Below are 21844 nucleotides of genomic sequence, written 5' to 3'. Positions count from 1 at the left end.
TGGCCAACATCTCTGCAAACCGACTAAATATTCTTAACAACTTAACATTCAGTTGGTGCAGAGCACGGTTTTGTTTTACACCTTGCTTTCTTCATCCTTGTCACCACTTCTTCAATCTCTCCCCCAATTTCCTGCCTCTGAGGAGAGTGAGACAAAGAAGGTAGACAGTGGGCAATTTGTTTTATCCGCAGCATAGATTCAGAGAGGAAAAGGAGAGCACGAGGGTCCCCGTCACCTCCCAGGTGTAATCCCTCTGTACTAAATGAGCCCTGACCCAGAAAGAGGCAGCATTCCCATGCCACCTAGGAGACAAGAGTTAAAAACACAGCCACTGTCCCTGCTGGCACTCACACTCTCAACCCCTCCCCGGGGGATTATGGGTAGATGAGTTCACTCCATGGCTCCTTGTTTTGTAGTCATTGGAAATCTGCAGCTGTTGTTTGTGAGCTAAACAGAGTCGAGTGCTGTAAAACCCTGCTGTGGAAATCATCAAAGTGGATGCTGTAGTGCTCCCTCCTTCCTTCCTGTGCACTACTCTTATCACTTTCTCTATTTATCTGCCATCTCTTTGTCCTCATTCCGTGAATTGTATTTATTTATTTTTGGTTTTCATCCTTTTATATAATATCCTCCCCTGTGCTTTTTTTTTTTTTTGCCAGTCTGGACAGACACGTTCAGTCTCATCACGGGCATCACAAGCCCTTCAGGTGCAAGTTCTGTCCTTTTAAATCTGCCTACGCCAGTCGCTTGAAGAGCCACCTGCATAAGGCACACACAGGTAGACACACACACACACACACACAATCACATGTTACAGCTGTGTGCATGACTAACAAGGTACTCCTAGGGAAGAATAGAAGCCTCCTGTTTATCGTCTTCCACACTGTTCCACTGTTTCCTCTGTTTAATTCTGTGTGTGTGTGTGTGTGTGTGTGAAGTGCTTTACACACACACAGAATTAAATCTACGTCAATGTTTTACCACAGTTGTTTTTAATGTTGCGTATTTGGCAATTTGTAGTACACTTCAAAGATAAAGGCACTCAGGTTCATGCAGTTCTGCATCTGTGATCCTCTTTGTCTTTGTCAGCATTGATCCAAAGACATTCAACAAAATGCAAAACCCAACGAATATGCTTCACCTGAGCAATCAATGCACGAGCAAAAGAAACAATCGTACAACTGGGAAAACTTTGAAAGCACTCCCCCGCTGCCTGATTGGAACAAGAAGCAGCATTCGGAGTTAACAACTGCTGTGGAAAATTGACACAAAGCAATTTTGAGTTGTGGTTACCTTTTTTTTTTTTATAAAAGTGGAGCTGCTTTTACTCCGGCGAGCAAAACAAGAAGAAAAAAAAACAAGATTTGGATTGACACATCCACGCCCAACAGCTGCCCTAACAATACAGTATGTTGTTCCTCGAAGCAGGAAGGTGTTTATTATTAAACCACGTCTGAGCAGAATATGTTACACACATGTCCAACGTGCTTGTAATGGCGTCTCGCAGCAGGACGCCGCTTGAAAGAAGTTGTTGACAGACGCAGTTTAAATCGGTGAATGACGTCTGTCGCTTGTCCTCACCGAGCTGCACCGCGCGCAGTTCAGCCGGAGTCATTTTGTGAGGTCAACGGCTTCCTTTGAGAGCGTACACGTGCATTACATTACATTACAGTACGGTAACAATGTTCTGTGGTAATTATTTAGTAATATTAAGGTGAATATTGTATCTAATTCAATTTTTCTAGCTTGGTGATAGAAATGGTAATAGTGTTGTAATGAAGAGACGATATCGTGGTAATAACATTGGTGAGATCCAGGTAATCGCATGAAATTGTGAACCTGACTGAATATTTTCAGATTTTTCAAATTCTCTCCTGGAATTTTAATTGATGAGCTTTAAATAAACAAATAAATAAATAAATAAATAAATAAATCCAGAGGGAGTGCCACGTGAATGGGAGGTAATATTCTTGTTAGCGGTTGCCTCACAGGGGATTTGCTTTGTTTGTGATTGAGCAGGAGTTCATCATTACCGTGTATTGTCTTCAATGATTAACACTCTGCACTGCTGGTAATGTTCCTGACTCTCCCGACTCTGACTCTTGTTCGTCCTCCAGGTGAGCAGCACATGTACAAATGCCTGTCGTGCTCCTTCTCCTCCATGACCATCAGCCAGCTGAAGGAGCATTCTCTGAGAGACCATGGTGAGGCGCTGACCCTCCACAAACTGCGGGCTGCTACCCAGGCTGCTCATGCCACCCTCAGGCCCTCCCGGCTGGCCACTAACACAGAGCAGGCTCCTCTTGCTTCAGATGGTACGAGATCACATGTAATATCATTTCAGTGGATAACATGTCATATGAAATGCTTGTCAGGGCAGCCATGAGGGAGAGCTCAGCCATGCACTGAAGCAGAATCATCTGAAAGAGAAAGTGTCTTTAATTTACTTTAATGCCTGGAGTGTCACACTTTGCATCGAATTCCACCTCGGAGCCACAACACGGAGGCAAGATACACACAGTCCTGTGTGAATGACTGTAATTTACACTCTTTGAAGATATCATTATCTCCGAGGTCCATCATCATAAATAAAATCCATAAATCTCTATTTGCATCCCAAAGGCGCGATTATCCACAAATCAAAGCAAGACAAAGAGAAAACTTAAAATGACAGAAACTGACAGAAACTATTCACATTATCTGTGACTCTCTTCTGGATACGGGTGTAAATTGTTCGTTCTTAACGTGTTCCAATAGTTTGCTAAAACTAAAAATAGATCAGAACCTCCCATTTGAGAGATGCAATATTTGTAATATTCTAATAATGTAATTTTTGCTCATGTTAACTCAACACAAATGGGATTTACTGACTCCTTATAAGTCAGTAAATGATTCATTCACGTTTTGGCGAGTTTCGTGTTTCTTTTAATGATGAATACGACCTTTAAATCGCTGCACATGTTCCGTTCGCGAAGCACCTTCACTGTGACGTGATGCCATGATGTTGTAGGTGTTCCAGTGTCTTGTGCAGCCACTGCTGTAGCTTGCAGATTGTTCTTGGCAGCAGCTGTTACCTTGCCGCTGGTGCTGTGGAATCTTCCCTGGAGCTGGAGCAGGGCGGCATTCCTCGGCGCACCAACCGCCACTGTCAGCTGTGCCCCGCCGAGACAAATGAAGCATTGAGAGGGTGCAGAGCTGACGTATTGAACATTTCACTGCCGTGCCAAAGCGGCTACCTTCAGCTGAAAGTCTGATCTTTGCCGTGGAATAATCGTTTTCTGCCTTTTTAATTTGTTTAAAGGGGGATTCATATGTGGTCACCTCTAATTAGCAGATGTGGTCACATATTGACAGCTGCAGTTTGTTTCAACGTTTTCACTTGCAGTGGTCCAAAACTTTGAGGATTAAACCTCCTCCTCCTCCTCCTCGTCTGTCTTCTCCAGCTCCTCACTCATTTGTATAATGGAAAAAGACCATTTTAGCCATTAATCCACTTAGGAAGACACATCACTGCCGAGCTTAAAAATTCACCCTCCTTCTGACACCTCATTTCCATACGTCTCCACAGTAAAAGCAGGAGTTAACTGTGTCATTGTTGGATTCTTGCGGCTGTACGGCGAAAGTGAGGAATTGAATCTTAGACGTTTCATTAAGTAAAAGTTAAAGAGACAGACAGACCTGGGGGGTATCCCTCTCCATGTTTCTTTACACGGCTGAGTGAAATGTTCTCGACATGAACAGATATTCTTTATTAAATGATGAGATGATGAGCTGGGCTCATGAGTGAGGGTGCGAGGAAAGGAAAAGGTATAGTATAGGGAGTGTAATGCAATTCAACAGAGATGGACAGATCCATCTCTTTATGACATATTAAAACTATAGGGGCCACACTGTTCGTGTAGTGGTTCATCACCCGGTCGGAACAAGGGCCTTTCTGCATGGAGTTTGCATGTTCTCCCCGTGTGTGTGTGTGTGGGTTTTCTCCAGGTTTTCCAGTTTAGTCGCACAGTCCAAAAACATGCAGAGGATAATTGGGACACTCTAAATTGCCTGTGGATGTGAGTGGATGGTTGTTTTGTCTCTATGTGGCCCTGTCCAGGGTGTAGCCCTCATTTCCCCGTGGTGTGATGTGGAGGATTAAGCGCTAACCAATGAGCAAATGAAGTAAAACTATGAAGTATGAAGTATAAATGAAGTATAAAAGTATATGAACTATTTTCTGTTTGAGGAAATAACCAAACCCTTCTAATTAAAAGAAAATACACAGCTGATATGCGGCTATCTGGAGAGGGAAATAAAAAGCATGAAATAAAATGGTAATATATACTCACATCCTGCTGTGTCAGAATAAAATGAGTCTTAGATTGGTGAAAAACTAGCACCTGAGTAAAATACATTTTGTACTCTAGGCAAAGGAACTCGCTTTACAGAAGCCTCCCTCTAGCTAGAGTTTAATGCGTCACTGAAGAAGAACATCATCTTTCTGGTCTCAGAATGCCATCGTAGTCACCTGATGCTAAATATGCAGGGCACTTAAGGAGAAGGAAGACTTCTCCTGCTCTGTCAAACAACAAACCTCTTTTCATTCTCTAATCATCGCATTTTCTTCTTTCCATTACATTTAAAATGGGACCATGGAAAGGTTGATTGGGGGGAGATGTCCTTTTGTCGCACTGCAAACACAAAACCTAACAAATTCACAACAAAGTCCTTAAAGCTTCTTAAATGTGTGGAGTTGCTTGTTTGTGTCAGATATGTAAATTCAAATGTAGTCATCTGCGATGCGAAAAATAAGCAATTGGAAGGTGTTATAAGGCCATTTAATCTTAAATGATGTTCCGTAGTTGAAAATGATCATTGTAGTGGAGAGGGTGCACTGTACAGATACACTATACAGCAGCTGCTGCTCAAATGTTCTGTAATTCTTGTTCACAGTGTCCACATGTACCCACACCACTGTCCCTCCCTCAGATCCATCATACCTGGAGCCGCCTGATGTTCGTCAGCAGCTTAGTCACTACCAGCTGGCCTCCCGCAGTCAAATGTCCTCTATCTCAACACCGGTGGCTGACAATCGTCCAGACGGCATCCTCACGTGCGAGTTCTGTGAGTTTAGCTCTGGCTACATGCAGAGCCTTCGCCGCCACTACAGGGACCGCCACGGTGGCAAGAAACTCTTCAAGTGCAAGGACTGCTCCTTTTTCACCTGCTACAAGTAAGAGAAACGCACACCCACACCGAGTGTCCGGAAACATCCCAGTTTTTGTGCTCTCTCTGAAAAAAAAGTGATGCTGGAGCGTGTTCTGTCCGTGCGTCTGTCTCAGGAACAACTTCACCATACACGTGGAGGCTGGACACAGCAACGGTGTTCAGGAGGAGCTGCCCAAAGACCTGCGCTGCCCTCTCTGCCTCTACCACACCAAACACAAGAGCAATATGATCGACCACATTGTCCTGCACAAAGGTACGTGGCAGACTTCTCTGCTCTTTCTGGTGTCCTCACTGTGGCAAAACACCCACATTTCTCACATTTCTACATACTTTCTCATAAGCAACTTAACTTTTACTTTTTTTATATATATATATATATATATATATATATATATATATATATATATATATATATATATATATATATATATGTATATATATATGTATATATCTATACATATATATGTATATATACATATATAAATGTATATATATACACATATGTATATATATATATATATATATATATTCATACCGTAAACCACATTTTTTTCACTTGACTACATTCTCTGTTACTATAATTCAGACACTGAAACATTCCTTTTCTGCAAACCTTAAGGGAAAAGCAGGTAATCATTGTTTTGTTTTAAATGATGACGTCTGGTTGACTGCTTTAGGCCCTCATCCATCAAACAACAGCAATGAGCGTCTCATATTGAATTATAAAAGAAAATAGGAATATAATAATAACACAAGTGACAAATGGTTATATACACAAATGGAGAAGAGTAGTTTACTGTATATGGGAAAAAGTTTACTCTTATGTCATTCCATTTTTAATTTGTCATAAGTTGTTATGAGGTGTTTGTGTTGAGAAAATGACAAAATTGGCAAAAGGCATCAGCCACTGAGATGACTTTTTGTAGTCTGTGTGTGTGTGTGAGAGAGAGAGAGGCAAATGTCATTTGATACCTTCCTCCATCCTTATAATCAGCATCTCTCTCTCTCTCTCTCTCTCTCTCTCTCTCTCTCTCTCTCTCTCTCTCTCTCTCTCTCCCCCCCTCTCTTCTTCCTCCATCAGAGGAGCGAGTGGCTCCGCTGGAGGTCAGCCGCTCTAAGCTGTCGCGCCACCTTCAGGGCCTGGTGTTTCGCTGCCACAAATGCACCTTCACGTGCTCCAGTGACCAGGCCCTGCAGCTGCACCTGCAGAAGCACGCCGAGATCAAGCCTTACCAGTGCCAGCTCTGCTACTACGACAGCAGTCGACGGAGTCAGCTGGAGGAGCATCTCCGCCTTGAGCACAAGGTCAGCTGGATTCCAGACGTGAATGATGCACTTGAAGTTTTTTTTTTCCATGACTAGTTTTGATAAACCTCATGGGCAAATGGTTTCCCCGGCAGAAATGGGGAGAATAGGGCCATCGCAGCGGCGAACGTTTCAGCACAAGTTCACACACTCTTGTATTTTAAAAACTACAGTCAATTGTCTATATTGTATTGTAACGTTTTACATTTTAACATTTACTTTTCTGATTCTTTTCTGATGACGTATATGAATGCAGCAGCTACAAAACGTGAAAATCACGTCTGAAATGATTCCTTCCAGTGGGTAAGAAAAGGGAAACACAGACAGAGGGAAAGTACAACAGAGCAATCTCCAATAAGATCAATTCTTTGTGTTACGTTTGTGCCGCAACCGCACAATAGCTTGGTTATTTCACTCGCTAAGTGCCGGCAGTTGTCTTTCGTTCATACTCACATGTGTGAAACTGATCCCGCTACAAAAATTAAATATAATTATCCGCGTAGACTATTTAAAGGGTCCTAAGAGGCGCATAACCGTTAACATTAGTTAAATGTAAATAATAAGCATCGGCCAGTGAAGTGAACACTTCCTGCAGCGGATTCTCATTAAAATCCAAATCAGTCCACCTTGAAATTAGGCAGGGTAAAAAAAAAACGCTGTTAATGATTCCATCACGGCAAACGCTTACATGTACATGTGGTATTTTTTTTAAGCACGTGTAATAAAACTTTATTGGATGAGAACTCATTAGAGGATTCCAATCACATTAAGTTCATGATGGATTTAATTTGACCCACAAGCGCCTCTGTTCCCGCTTGTCTTTTTATTAAATTTTTTTTTCCGTCTTTAAGACACGAGCTAATAAATCCAACCTTGACCTCTGACCTGCACCTGGATATGCAAGGAAAAAAAACACACGTGAGGGAAATGTTGCGAATACAAAGGAAATAGTGAGATGAGTAGGTGGCTCAATATCCCCAAATGTGTAATCTCAAAAAGAGAAGCTTTTTCTAATGTTGAGCGGCGCACTCTGCGGTCAGCACAGACTTGAGACAAACGATGTTACCGTTTTGTGAAGAAGTGCGGACATGTTCCGTGGATGAAGGTCACAAAATCGTAGACAACAGCCTGTAGATATTTCTAATCGGCCTTGAGTGTGACCGCTACCTTCAAGATGGCAAGCCATAATTTATAAGCTCTGAATCATTCATCATCCTCTACACACACACAGCAATCACTCTGCAGCGCTCTTGCCCACAGAGTTTGGACTCTTAACTCCGCAGCAGGCAGTGAATTCCTCTTCTTTTCTGGCCATTGGGATGCTGTGATCCACGGAAACACTCTTCTACCTGGTCGTGAGGGTATCTGTCGTTTCAAAGGCTTTCCCTGCAGGAGGGCCAGAGGGCCACGTGCTGAGATGTGGAGCACAGGACCATGGTTCTGGTTCTTTAGGGAGTTAGGGAGAAGAGTGTAACTCGGAGTCGGTTTGAACGTTTCCAAGCACTCTATAGCGTTCAGTTGGACCATTGTCCTTGTCCCGGTATACAAGCACCAGTCAATTCATTGAATGAAGTGTGTCCACAGTGCTGCACTAAAGGACCTTTCACCTTGTTGGTATAAGGCGGTTCCTAGTTCCGAGCCTTCCTGCCATCCATCTGTCTGTCTCCTTGTTTCCCGTCCGAGATGTTGCCGTTTTTTCACTGCTGTTGTCTCGTTTAACCACGTACAGCTTCCTCCATGATTCCAGTGTGTTTCAGTTTGAAGTCTGGTGCGACTGAACGTAGACCTGCAGTTGCAACTTCTCTCCACTCTCCATCGTCCTTATCTGAGAAATTCAGCTTAGCACAATTGCAGTCGGATTCACGTGTTCACATGCATTTTAAAAGGTAGTCGGACTAATAGTGATAGAAATGATAATACACTTTATTTGTATGGCGCCTTTCATACAAGGATTGCAGCTCCAAGGGTTTCACAATAAACGTAAAATACAAATTTAAAAAGCAAATGCAACAATCAAACACAACACAGGATGGAATGAAAAATCTGAAGTCAAAAAGCCGTGTTTTAACTTTGAAATAAACAAAAAATGCAAATGAAACACAACACAGGGTGGAATAAAAAGCAGCGTGTTGAAGTAAAAAGACAAGTTTTAAGTCGTCTTTCAAAAATAGGACTAACACAAGATTCATTATTTGTTCCAATGTCTTGTCATAATTGTCTATATAACGAGACACTCAATAATAACACATCACATCTCTATAGTGCCTTGCAGAACACTTACACTAAAGAAAATAGAACAGTAAAAATAACAATAAGAGGAATCAGTTGTGTTGTGTCCTTGTGTCTGTGTCAAAATCCCATCGCTATATGTTCAACTCATACTTTACCTCCTGTTTGTGAACAGGTTCTACGTAACTTTGAGCTGATGGGCCGGGTCAACCTGGACCAGCTGGAAATGATTAAGGAACGAGGGAGCAGCGCAGAGGAGGAAGAGGAGAGGGAGATGATGCAGATGATGGTCGATGAAAAAGATGCCGCAGACGAGGAGGAGGAGGAGGAGGAGGACATTGATGAAGACGACGACTACGAGGGAATGGAGATGTTGGAAAACACAGTGGATGACCGGCGAGATATGGATTATGAAGAGAGAGAGGACAACATCAAAGAGGAGGAGGAGGATGAAGAAGAAGCAGAGGAAGAGGTGGAGGAGGTTAAGGAGATGGATGAAGAGAGGGCTGGCCAACAAGGTAAATACAAATGATCAGGATCATGAAATACTGTTCTATTTTGTACCTTTTATTTATTATCCTCTCATAAAGTCATATGAAAGTGGGATGTGTAAACTAAACTTGAAATGCTGCCACAGGAGAATGTAAACGTGTTGACATCAGTTTGATTTATACAGAAAAAAAATAAAGAAAGAAATATTACTGGGATTAAAACTGTAAATGTGTATCTGTGCGGAAAAACCTCGACCGTGTCTTTTTTGTTTTTTAAGCTAAATGACTATTTGCTCAGGTTTTCATCTCTCAAAATAGACAATCATGTTGTTATTGTGAATTGAGATTATTTTAGCCTATAATCTGTGAGCCCCTTAAACAAAATACTAATCTACAAAGAACCAACATTCACATTATTATATTAAGCATTTAATAATTGAATTTACTCATCATGTAATTATTCTGAAATACAAGAAAAGGCTGTTGGAGACAAGTAACAGGAAAAAGTCACATGGGCTGTATGTGCGTCTTTTTGTCACACACATGACGCAGCAAAGTATGGATCTTTTTTTCTTAGCTAAATTCATTCATCTCGTCAGCTCCCAGGTTTTGGTCGCTTGGTAACGACAGACGCGACAGAGCCTTGGTTTAAAAAACACTCACTCGTCACTTCTTCCACTCATTTATTGATGCTGCGTGTGAACGGCCCTTGAATTAAATATTGTTTTAATAGTTTAGAAATGTACATAAGCGTCTCGGGCTTCTAGACTAACCATTGATTAGACCTCTGTTTCCCAGAGGTCCTTGCATCTCCCACCAGCAGCAGCACTGGCAGTTCAGGGCCAAGCGGTGCAGAGAAGCGTCTTCCCTGCGAGTTCTGCGGCCGCTGCTTCACCAACAGCCTCGAGTGGGAACGGCATGTTCTTCGACATGGCATGTTAGTATTCTTTCCCTTTTCTTGTCTTATCTCTGCTCTCACTCTCTCTCTTTGGGTGTAAGGTGTTTGTTGGATTAAATTTGGCACAGGCCTGTCTTGTTCCCCCTGAGGATGAAATATAATAACTTTGATCCCCTGACTTTTCATCCAGCACCATCATCGGGTCATTTCTGCATACATTCTTATATAAATTCTGCAAACGAATAACTGGAACAAGGATGAAACTGAGTATTGAACTGTAAATACAACACAGTGCATATTTGACTTCCTTTGCTGTCTTAGACAGGCTGCATGTACTGTACTGCCGTGTGTATTTACAGTTCTGCCCCCTCTGCCTGTGTTTTCAGGACGGTTAACAGCGGTCGGATGGACACCAGCTCCACTTCAGCAATGGACGCTTCAGCTTCATCTTCCACTGGCTCCTCTGTCTTGACGGACACTGGACTGGATCTGTCCGGCAACAGCCAAGAGGAGGGCGACCCTGCTGCTGATCTGACACCAGGAGGTCCAAACCAGCACGTGGAGGACAAAGATATGCTTGACACCAAAAAGGATCAACAGTTTGGTTGAACAGATTGTGGCCTCTTGGGACGCTGTTCTCGACAAATGAATTAAGCACTGAGCTGGCTGTTTGAGATGGAAGGAAAATGCGAAGGAAATGGAAAAAAAAAGAAAAAAAAAAGGTGACTTTTTATTTGGAACATTATTAGATTTTAGATGTTTCATATGTAAGTATTAGGTTGTGCTGCATAAAATGGCTGAGCTCTTTAAATGAGCGGTCCCATAGGACAGATCTTAATATATTGGTAACCAATAGTGAACAGAACTCTTTATATCTGACATTGTGGTCAAATCTACCGTGAAAGATCCCACCTAGATGAAATCTTAAGCTATTTATAAACGGATTTTGTCCCAAACTAAATTGAAGCATTTTATTATGGAAAGCACCTTTTACACCTCCCCCCTGCTCGTCCAAAAAAACAGGGTTACTGTAAATTACCGCAGAGGAAACAAACACGATATGAAAGCATTTACAAGCATGGCCCGCTGTCTTTTATTGTTTCTTGTTGAAATCGGAGACGTTTTGACATCTTAGCCGTGTGTTAACTGTGTAGAAGTATTCCTTTAGGAAGAGTCGCACCTTATTTAGATTAGCAAAAATCATTCGTAGAAATACTGACAGTTCCCCCCGAATGTTTGTAGCAAATTGCTATACTTTAGGCCCCTTATTAATATTATACTACGTATAAGCCTTCAGCCTGTGGCGCCCTCCATATTTTGATTTTTTTTTTAATTGCCTAATAATTTCACTGATAAACAAACCGTGGAAACAACGGTGATACTTAAAGCGTCCTTTCCCCCAGTAACATGTCGTTTGTGGTGAAGTCTGTTGTGACCCGTATGAAAGTCAAATTCTTAGTGACCACATGCATTAAAGGAAAACTTGAGAAATTGTGCTTCCCCCTGAGTCGAGCAATATCATATATCATTCTTTTCTTTGTTACGTGCCCACCAGTGACACTTGGTCCGAGGCTTGAAACTACAATGCTAATTCCGCACTTTTTAGACGGGACCTCATTCCCAGAATGTAAACAGTGTCCGCCGTCTTTGCTAACAGTTATGCTAACAGAACGTGTCACTGGTGGGCACGTAACAAAGAAAAGAATGAAGATATTTCTCAACTCAGGGGAAACTGAGGTTGGGAAGCACAATTTTTCAAAAATACTAAACCTATTCTCATAATACAAAGCTAAATGCAAATCGGTGAAGTGTTCCTTTAAGTCTGCTGAGGTCTACGTTAGCGCACAGCCCCCAAAATGTACGAGTCAGACTGATGTGGACCCTCGCACAAGTACAATTAGAACAAACACATAACATGGAAAGAATCGAGTGGTATCCTGCAACACAAACACAGGTTTTTCTCAAAAGTATCGGCGCTACGACCACTTGATACACTCGGCTTTTCAGTCCAAAAATACTGTACGTGATTAGACGCGTCAGAATCCAGCTCTGTCCACATGAACTTCTAATAACAGACGGTGACCCGTGCGGTCCGAGTCAGTGGGTGTGATCTGGTTTACTGGATTTTTACTGACTGCACTTTGAACACCGTGTCAATCCGCCATGTGTGAGTGCTGAAGCCAGCGTGCAAGTGCCTTAAAATGCAGTCCCTCTAACGGCCACATTATGGTTTTAATTACTCACAGAAAACCGTTAGAAGCAACTCGGAGAAAAAGAAACACCCCCTACGCCAGGTTTCCCACGGGAATGCATGGCCTCAACAGCAGCTGTTTTCACTTCTCCTAATGTGTGCCTTAGTGGCAAATTTGGGAGTCATTGTTTTAATTAAGGTCAGATCAATTACCTCTGACTTCATGGTAACAGTCAAATATGGCTCCGTGTCAACCCTGAGCAGAGCGGAGAGGTCCGTAAAGATGGTGAAACGGCTCTGCTGTGTTTGCGTGACTGTCTCGTTCAGGTTCTATCACATGGTCCATATTTGGATTTTCAAACTTGTGTCAAATCCCCCCGCCCCGCCCCGCCCCCCCCAACGTGAACCCCTTTAAATTTCCACCCTGTGTTGGCACAGCTGTCATAGCCTGCGTTAGTGAGCTTCTTTTTAGGCGTAGTCGTCTTTTAGTGTTGATATTGACAATAGACAGAGATTGTATTTGCTGGAATTTGCTGCTTGAATGCCCTAAAGCCTTATTAGAAGTGAAGAGCAATTAAGTCAAATTTATATCCGATTCCAAAAAAACTAAAAACAAGCTACGATGAACAGTCTGAAATTTAAGGACTGATAGAAATTTATAGAGGAACACGGTTCGTCTAATTGTGTTCTTGGTACCAAAATATTTACCAAGCCTGCTGTACTTCCTGCTGTGATTGTCTTTCCCAAGCATTGAACCTTTAATGGTAATGGAAAAAATCTGGGTCTGGGCCATAGGATTTTAGGAGTAGAATTCTATGTGTGTAGCCCAGGTAATCTACATGTCTGCAGCCATGTATAGAAAAACAAATCTACTCATTAAGTGTTTGAATTGTGGTGTTTCAGAAACAATAATTTAACCTTTTTTTTCCGTTAGGTGTTATTACTTTAAAAAAAAAAAATGAGAGAGAAAAAAAGAAATCTGAAGATGATATGAATTAACCCTTAGGGACTTTTAAATCCCCCATTCCAACAATATTATACTGTTGTACAAAGTCTGGTTACAGTGGAAAAAAAAACAACTCTTTTGTACTGTAATAGAAAAGAGAAGATAGGAGGTGCAGTGTGGTTGTACAATATTTAATCCCATGAAGGGAAAATGATGCAGTTTCCGAGTAAAGAGTAATAGCCAGGGCTTTTATTTTTAAAAGAGAAACATGGCAAAGAAGGAGAGGAGAAAAAAAATGTGCTCCGTTAGGAGCATTGTCTTAAACTGCTTGTTTTTATTTGTTTTTTGTTTTCTGGGCTTGACCACTATCTGAGTTGACAGTCGACCTGTAGATCCGTATGAAATCTAGCATGTTCTTGTCTAATGCAGAACCTTAACACTCCAGTCTCTTTTACCCCAAACAGCGGGACTGTCTTAGTCCAGTTGGTGCTCAATATCAAAGCCCTTTTCTTTTCTCTGTTTTACCGGACCAGCTTGTAGCTTTTTTGAAGTTAAACCATTGTCGTAGTAATAAGCTTTGTGAGGCATCTTGAAAGCCCGTTGTAAACCAGATGATATAAATGGTACAATCTGGGTAATGAAGCTGTCAACCCAAAATTGTCTGTTGTTCTGTGATCATTTTAATAGAGAATGACTATGAATCCCCTCACTGTGTGCAGTCTGAAGACTGTAAGACCCCCCGAGTTTACCCAAAGTTAAACCCCTGTTGAGAACACACTGGATACTTGTATATATGTTTAGTTTTTTTTCCGAAGCATTTCTCTTTTCGGACTGTTGTCTCCATAGTTTGACACTAGAATCTCTCCTTCTTGCCTTTCTTCCTATACAAATCTGATTACCTGATGGTGGGTTGTGATGTTGCCTAGAATGATTGTTTACAATTTTATTCCATTTATCTCTGGATATTCTGTAAATATTGTAATTCATTGTCTTTTTTTAACTTGATAATAAAGTTATCAGATAATGGTCAGTGTGTTCCTCCTTTCTCATCAGACGTAATATGATATGTTTTCCTCGATTTACCCTGAGACTGAGTCGCTATGATCAGAAATATGATATTTTATAATATAAATACATTTTCTAAATAGCTAATATTCTGAGCTTGTGGAATATTTAGCTCCCACAGCCCTCTAAATCAGTTAATTATGCATATCGGCACAGATGTTCATAAAAAAAAAAAATCTCTTGTAAGCAGGTTTCCTGAAGAGCAAAAGGAGAATGAGGCAAATGTGAAAGTATTAATTACCAGAGATTGAGGTGAGACGCAAAAAGATGGGCTGCAGATTTTTATTTAATCATGTATTTTTTGTAACCAGCCATTTACATAAGATTTACTTATATCTGCAGTACACGTCTGAGTCAGAGGAGGGAGCCTGTTAGTTTCTCACCACAGTCAGTTTCTGCAAAAATAATCCATGATTCAGCAGATTATAGCAACAAGCTCTGGATGCTTTGCTCAGTGAGAGTGAAGACCAGTGGTCTATCTATTTAAAAATAACATCAGGTGTTACAGAAATGACAGCCAAAATAGAAATGTTTTATTATCTACCAATGTAGCACTATGTATATTGTGAATTGAGTCGCAATGTTGTTTTTAAATCAATAAAAGGTGTGGAAAACATTGTATTATTCATGAAAATATTCATGATGATACTTCACATAATATCAAAGTAAAAGCACTTGTTTTGAAATGGAAGCATATATACTTCAATAATAATAATAAAAAACATTATTTTACAAAATAAATCTATTGGTATCAGAAACAGACAGAAATAAATATAAAGTTAAGTAAATAATAAAATGGACCCCTGTAATGAAAACACTAAACAAGCTTATATAAATGTAATATTAAAAGTATGTATGTATTATATTCTGTCTATATTCTATTACCTTGCTGGCAGAAAGTTGGCGGTTTATAATGTTTTCATTATAACATGATATTAAGTGTTGGGCTGCATTTAATTGAATGGGGGGCTTCATGTGGCCCAGGGGCCGTCAGTTTGACACCTCTGCATTAAGGCATCACTAGTGTTGCAGCACCAGTGCATGTTTGTGTGTATGGCTGAGGATTCTCATACAGAAAAAGGTATAAGAAACATTTGCTGTTGATTTGTACAGTGGAAACATTGATTCCGTCACTCATGGTTATAAATTCTGTCTTTTGTGCAACGTTTCCATTTCCCAATGACAGTTTTCTTTGCAACACGTCCCCAGAGACCTTGGAACAGCCAATAGAAGCGAGCAGCTTGTCCACAGGAAATAGCTCTGGGCTGAGAAGGCATCTCAGTGGCTTAACTCTACGTTACACCCTTCCATCTGCACCCTGCAAACGTTCAGCTGACCAGAACCACAAACCCCTGCAAATGGCAGTTATGAGTGTGTACATCTCTGTGTGTCTCTTTTATACTGTACATGCAGAAGCTCTTGCCTTTCCAGCTGTATCATAAGACCAACCAGCACTAGTCTTCTACCTTGTCTTCTTGATGAAAGTACCAGTTTCACAGATGCCTTCTGCATTTCTCCTGCCAATTTGAGAAGGGGCTAAGTTTTTATTCCACATGTCTAACATCACCACTTAAAAATATCTCCAAGTCACTAGAGATCAGTCTGCAAAATCTCTGAGGCTCAGCACTTCAGTGGGGGCCGATGGCAGACTGACGACCCCTGGAGACAGGAGCAAGAGGCACAGCCACAGTGAGGATAGGGGGAAAGGAGGACACTGCTGCTGCTGCTGCTGCTGCTGAGTAGAGCGACATAAGGAGTGTGTGGTGAGATTGTGTTCAGGCCACAGCAGACAAGTGCACTGCTCTTATTGTACTACAGAGACTGGGAGGAGTAATGAAGAGAGGCAGAAGGACTAGGAAAGACAGTGAGTAACAGACATGGCAGCATCAAGATGTGAGACTCAAGGGTTTGTACTAACGCCAACACTGAAGCTACTTGCCTGCATGGATGAGTTGTTGCTCAGCCGCGTCTTCAGCTGAACTGGAGTCTGCTTGAGGGCAGAGTAGTGTGTGTGTTCCTGAGTGGGTTAGGAAGAGTGTGTAGATCAGGCTATATTTGTACCTCCATCCCAGTGGAGTAAATTAACACCATTGTTCACTGTTACATCCTGTGTCTGTTAATATGTTACATGAGGCACACTGACTGACTGAGGGGCTGTAAAAACATCACATGCTATATTTTATGATTATTTTATTCCAACTACAGTGGAGTTGGAAAAGAACAGAATGAAAAATTAACTGATAATATAATAATTAACTCATAATAAAATATGATACATCACTGTAAGTAATAAAGATAATAATAATAACAATAATAATAATGATAGAAGTCGAGCATTTTTATTAAATTGCATCATGAACATACTATAATTTCTCCCTAGTGAATTGAATTGAGATGGATGGATGAACTGAATTCAAACGTCGCTGTAATGCTAAACTTAACCAGCAGGGGCGCTGTAGATTGACTGACTGACATAGAAGAAGAGAAGGGAGGAAGAAATGGCGGCTGACAGTTTGTAATGAGCCAACAAAAACAGCTAAGACTCTTGCAAGTTTCACCCTTATCGTTAAAACCAGGCGCGGGAATCAAACACAGGTCGTCAAAATGTTGATAACTCTGAAAACGTTGCAACAGCAGACGTTCAAAGTCGAGATCGATGAAGAGGAGACGGTAAGAGTTGAGAGCATGCATCTGTGGAAGGGGGTGGAGTGGGAGTGGGTTATGTCCTGGAACCGAGTCCTTCAGTTTTTTACCGTTTCACTATCAGCAGATAAGCCTGTGCAGAGGACACTTATTTATTCAACATGAACTATCTGTTCTATCCAGTTGGTGTGGTTTATTTGTGACGCGGAATTCCGTAAAATAACGACTTATTAAAAATGTATGTATATATTTGTATAAGAAAGTAGTTTGTATGCCCGTAAAGACTGCCACATGAGCACAGTCAGATGTTATATTTCATCGAAGAATGAATTCACCCTACGACATCTCAGACCGATCAAAGCAGTGTTTTTAAAGGGAATACATAAGCGCTCAGGCAGATCCTTGACATGGCTCTGCAGCTCATGCTCGGCACTCATGTGTTGCACTGTAGCAGCAAGCAAGAGAATGTGTGAGGTGAGCAATTTTGTGGATTTGTTACCTTTTTTTGCCATAAACACTGACCTTGTCAGAGCCAATAGAGTGTATGAGACCAAAACCTGGTCCTAATGTTGCAAAACCAATCATTTTTGAGGAAGTTTAGGAAAGACAAGGGTGCACTAAGCGCCGCTCAGCAAGCAGTAAAAACTGTTTGACAACAGAAGAAGTAGTCGCTATACAATAGTCACTGAGGCGGTGGCCATTGATAGCTCTGGAAGCAAAAACAAAGTCTGCAAGGCCGCCAGTCACATGCCATTGGCAGCAAGCCTGCATTAGTATGAGGAAGTCTTCTATAGAAAGATTAGGTCATGTGGGGGTACAGCCTCTTGCTCCCGTGACAGAGAATATCATAAAGCACTTGGGCAACCTTTGTATGCACCTGTCTACGACTGAATCCCCGCAGTCTGCTCTGCTTTCATGGTATATTGGTTTGGATTTAATCTTAGTCTGCTGGAAGGCTTCCACTGTTGTTACTGCTGCTGCTGCTGCTGCTGCTGCTGCCAGCAATGTCTCCCACCACCTGTTATCGGCCTTAGCTGCTGTTTGACTTCACCAACTGTCCCGTCCCCTGAGAATCAATGAAAAGACCAGTATGGGATTACATCCTCATCCCATGATCATTCTTCAATTTATGCTGACACCTGGGATTCTCTGTAGGAATAGGGGAAATCCTACTATATAGGACATAAGTCCTATAATTAAATTGTACAAATGTTATTTTGTGGAATTTGAGTCTGTCCTAATAAGCTCGTACTTCCAGCCATGAAAGATTGTAGAAGATGAGAAGATAAGATTTAAACAAATTACCCCAAGACAAATGAGCTGTTATTGTTATTCAATAATATTGATTTTTGTCTCTTTAAAGGTTTGGGGGGCGTAATACAACTTGAACAAGGCTGTAAGAAGCCTTTTGTTTACCCTAACCCTAAACCAGACAACCATATATTTCTCAAGGGATGTCAGAGGAGTCAGAAGTGGTTAAGTCTGAAGATAAATCTGGATGTGTGGCATCACCAGACCTCAGTAATCCTCTCCGCATGATGCCAACAATATGAATCTTTATTTGCAGTCACTAGTGCAGCAAATCAAAGACCACACTTTTGGAGGTTGGTTTGTAATTTGAGTGGAGTTAGTACTATTTTGTATGACACAAAAGCAGAATAGATTGAAATAAAAGTATTGGTATAGGTTGGAATGTTAATATAGAAATAACCCTTAGGAAATGACCATCAGTAAAGTGAGTTACCATACACCTTCAAACACAATGCCATTGGTCTCTGTTTAACTATATTTACTCCTGCACATGTTCAATCAAAAGTGACCAATATCTGTTTTAAGTCTACATGTACTACAAATCCGTGGTTATAAATAACATACATTGGAGTGGATTACAATTTGCCCTAATCAGATTTAAAAGTGAGATAAATCTATGGCTTCCTCGGATGAACAGTAACCCCTTTAATCCCAGACAACCCCCCACTTCAGTCTGCCCAGTCAGCTGTCTGACACAGGCTCATGACATGCATCCATCTATGTATATATGGTGCTGGGGTGTCAGAGGAGCTGGAAAGGAAATCCTGTAAATATTCCGACCGGACAGTTCCATCTAAGAGCACGTTTGTGAATAATATGCGGCCATGACTTTGACAACCACAGGTCACGCCCACACACACCTCTTTAATCATTCATAAAAGGTTTCATTTAAATGTTGTGAAAGCTTCATGGCTTCAGCATCATAAACACAGCCAGGGGTCTGCATTACATGAGTAAAAGAGTGCGGGCGGGGGGTGTAATCCTTGCACACCTCTGGAGTTCTGACAGTCGCAAATCCATCAAAAACCTCTCTTGCACGAAGAGTCCCGCCCCTCCATGCTCCCTTTCGTCATCCTCCTTTCTTGCTCATAAATCAACCCATAATTATAAGGGAGGACGGTGACTAAGTCCTGGGACCATGTGGCTCGACAACTGCTGACCACAGAACAGGAGACTGGGCGCGTCTTGACACAGGCTGACGGACTCGTTTCTTGCCAGCGCAGTGGGCACAGTCATACGAAGCCATAAAAAGAAAAGCACGGCAGAAGAAACAAAAGAGACAGGAACGCATCTGCCGGAAAATGGCATTGTGGTGGAGATAATCTTTTTCAGTTTGAAGAGCGCGTGATACCATACAACGCTGCCAGACTCAGGCCCACAATCTGTCTGTGGACAGGAGGGTGTACACACACACACATATGCTCACTGGAGGCTTGCCCCATAACTGCTACTAAGCCCTAATACTTAACCTAACTTTAACCTAAAGATAACCTGACTCTCACCCTTAAAACATATCCTTACCTTACAATTTAATCATCTATGTGGCAGGAAGTTGCTTATTGCCTACATGAAGTGTCTGTGTAAACATGTTTAGCTCCCTGCAACAATCCCACATACACACAGAGTGGCGTGTGTGTGTACACACACTTGTGCCCATCTGAATGAGCCCATCTGTGAGCTCCTACACAACAAAAGCAGAGTTTTGTGTGGTGACAGTGCCAGAGATACGTGGCTACATTCTGTCACATCAGGTTCAGAGAGTAAAAGCTGTTCTTCTTCTGCTCCTATTTATTTGAGACATAGACAGGTGCTATAATGCACATCACAAAAGCAACGCAGCATTTGGATGGAAGCTGCCCAAGGTTTTCCTGAGAATGGTCCGATTCCCAACTGACACAGCGCCCCAAAGGCTTTTTTGGAGGGCTGCATGTTTGCATGTGCGGCGAACGAGCCAACAAACTTGGTTCCCTTTCTTTCCACACTGCCAGCCAGCACACATGCAACATCTCAGGGCAAACAGCATGCAAGAAGGAAACAAGGGAAAGAGACAAAAGGCAGCCCACAGGCAACAAACAAAGATGATACCATGGAAAAAATAAATAAAGAGACAAGGACACAAATTCATGAAAAGGATGAAGATTTCAGAATTGAAGAGGGAAGAAATTGCTTGTTATGGGCTGTCATGTCTTCAGTGATTGGGACTCTAACTAAAAACTACAGAGAAAACTCAGACAAACAGAAGACAAGCGGCACCTCACCTCACGGCAACATTCCCCCGTTGTTCTTGGTGCTTTCTTTATCTTTGTGGTGTAAGAAATAAAATCCAGAGATGATCTGGTCTCAGCTGCAGAGATGTGAGAAGACTTCCAGAAAACACGAGGGAGGAAATCAACTCCTCCAGCTCCCACTACACCTACACCTATATAAAAATCCACCACTGACATCCCACTGAGAGGGAGAGATCAAAGGGGTGTGGTGGGGAGTGCCAATTTGGCTGAATAAAGGGGTAGTTGAAAGGGAGAGAGAGCAAGAGTCAGCGAGAGAGAAAGGAGAAGGTTGAGATTTAAGAGTTTGTCAGTGAGTGTGTGAAGACATAGAAAGACTGGGAGTTTAAATCTTTAATTACAACTGCTTATCACTGGCCCTTAAGCAGCTGGTTGGAGTGAGTGACACAGGACTCCACACACACACACACACACACACACACACACACACACACACACTCCCTCTCTCTCTGTTGTGCTTGTTTGGTGTGTGTGCCCGCTGTATTAGGGGGAGGAGAATGAAGCCAATCAGACAATGGACAAAAAGTGAAACCCGACAGTGACAACAGGAGGACAAACAAAGCAGCTTGCAGCAGATGTGCTGAGCATGAGGATAACTCCTCCCTACGACACGCCGTCTCTCTCTCTGTCTTCCTCTCTTCTCCTCCTCTCATCTCCTTAACTTCTTCCTTCACTTCATCTCTGTCTGGGATGTTTTCCTCGATTCCTCATCGGCGTGACAGAGTCGTAGTTGATTTATGAACACATATGTACAAACGCGTGGTGGGGGATGGCTGATGATATAGTTATATACGTTCATACAGCATAACTGCTCATATCTGTCTTGTGCCAACATGTGGGTGACAGCCTTAGTCATCATGTGTTTATGTTGTCTGTACATTTAAATTTTGTGACCATAATATCTCAGGAATATCATGGTTATTTTCAGAGTCGTTATAAAGGTCGTCTTGGACTTGGGGATCAATAGATTCGACTTTGTTCGTCAAAGTTTAAAGATCAAGGTCACTGATTCACAAAACCTTTTTTTTTGTGCGTATCTGACTCTTGGACTCGTAGATCAATTGACTTGATGTTGGAAGTCAAATACCAGTACCAGGAACATTGGCAGGCATTCAGATGGACTTTAAGGATGTCAACGTGACCTTGACCTAATGAGTGTGAAATCTTTGAAATGCTGCCAAACGTTAATTTGGACTCGAGGATTACAAGTGATGATATATCCAATCTCGCCTTGATTGCAGACAGAGGCAGAGCCGTATGAATTATAGA

The 21844-nt window shown here is 41.8% G+C and overlaps 1 protein-coding gene across 4 annotated transcripts in view; it reads left to right on the top strand.

The window, feature by feature from the left end:
• znf462 (zinc finger protein 462) overlaps nucleotides 1–14301 on the top strand; it is a 44031-nt gene extending 29730 nt beyond the window's left edge. For 3 of the 4 annotated variants that reach the window (XM_044011735.1, XM_044053730.1, XM_044011734.1), the window contains 8 exons: nucleotides 660–778; nucleotides 2118–2315; nucleotides 4972–5215; nucleotides 5325–5464; nucleotides 6293–6516; nucleotides 8921–9263; nucleotides 10020–10173; nucleotides 10521–14301. In XM_044011735.1, the coding sequence (XP_043867670.1) occupies nucleotides 660–778; nucleotides 2118–2315; nucleotides 4972–5215; nucleotides 5325–5464; nucleotides 6293–6516; nucleotides 8921–9263; nucleotides 10020–10173; nucleotides 10521–10743 (1645 nt within the window). In that variant the 3' untranslated portion in view covers nucleotides 10744–14301. The remainder of the gene's footprint in view (nucleotides 1–659; nucleotides 779–2117; nucleotides 2316–4971; nucleotides 5216–5324; nucleotides 5465–6292; nucleotides 6517–8920; nucleotides 9264–10019; nucleotides 10174–10520) is intronic. The other variant, XM_044011736.1, reaches the window with a different exon arrangement.
• The last annotated feature ends 7543 nt before the right edge of the window (nucleotides 14302–21844 follow it).

The sequence above is a fragment of the Solea senegalensis genome, linkage group LG21, assembly GCF_019176455.1.
Source record: "Solea senegalensis isolate Sse05_10M linkage group LG21, IFAPA_SoseM_1, whole genome shotgun sequence".
In the NCBI taxonomy this organism is placed as follows: domain Eukaryota; kingdom Metazoa; phylum Chordata; class Actinopteri; order Pleuronectiformes; family Soleidae; genus Solea; species Solea senegalensis.
This window is presented reverse-complemented; position numbering and strand designations above follow the sequence as displayed.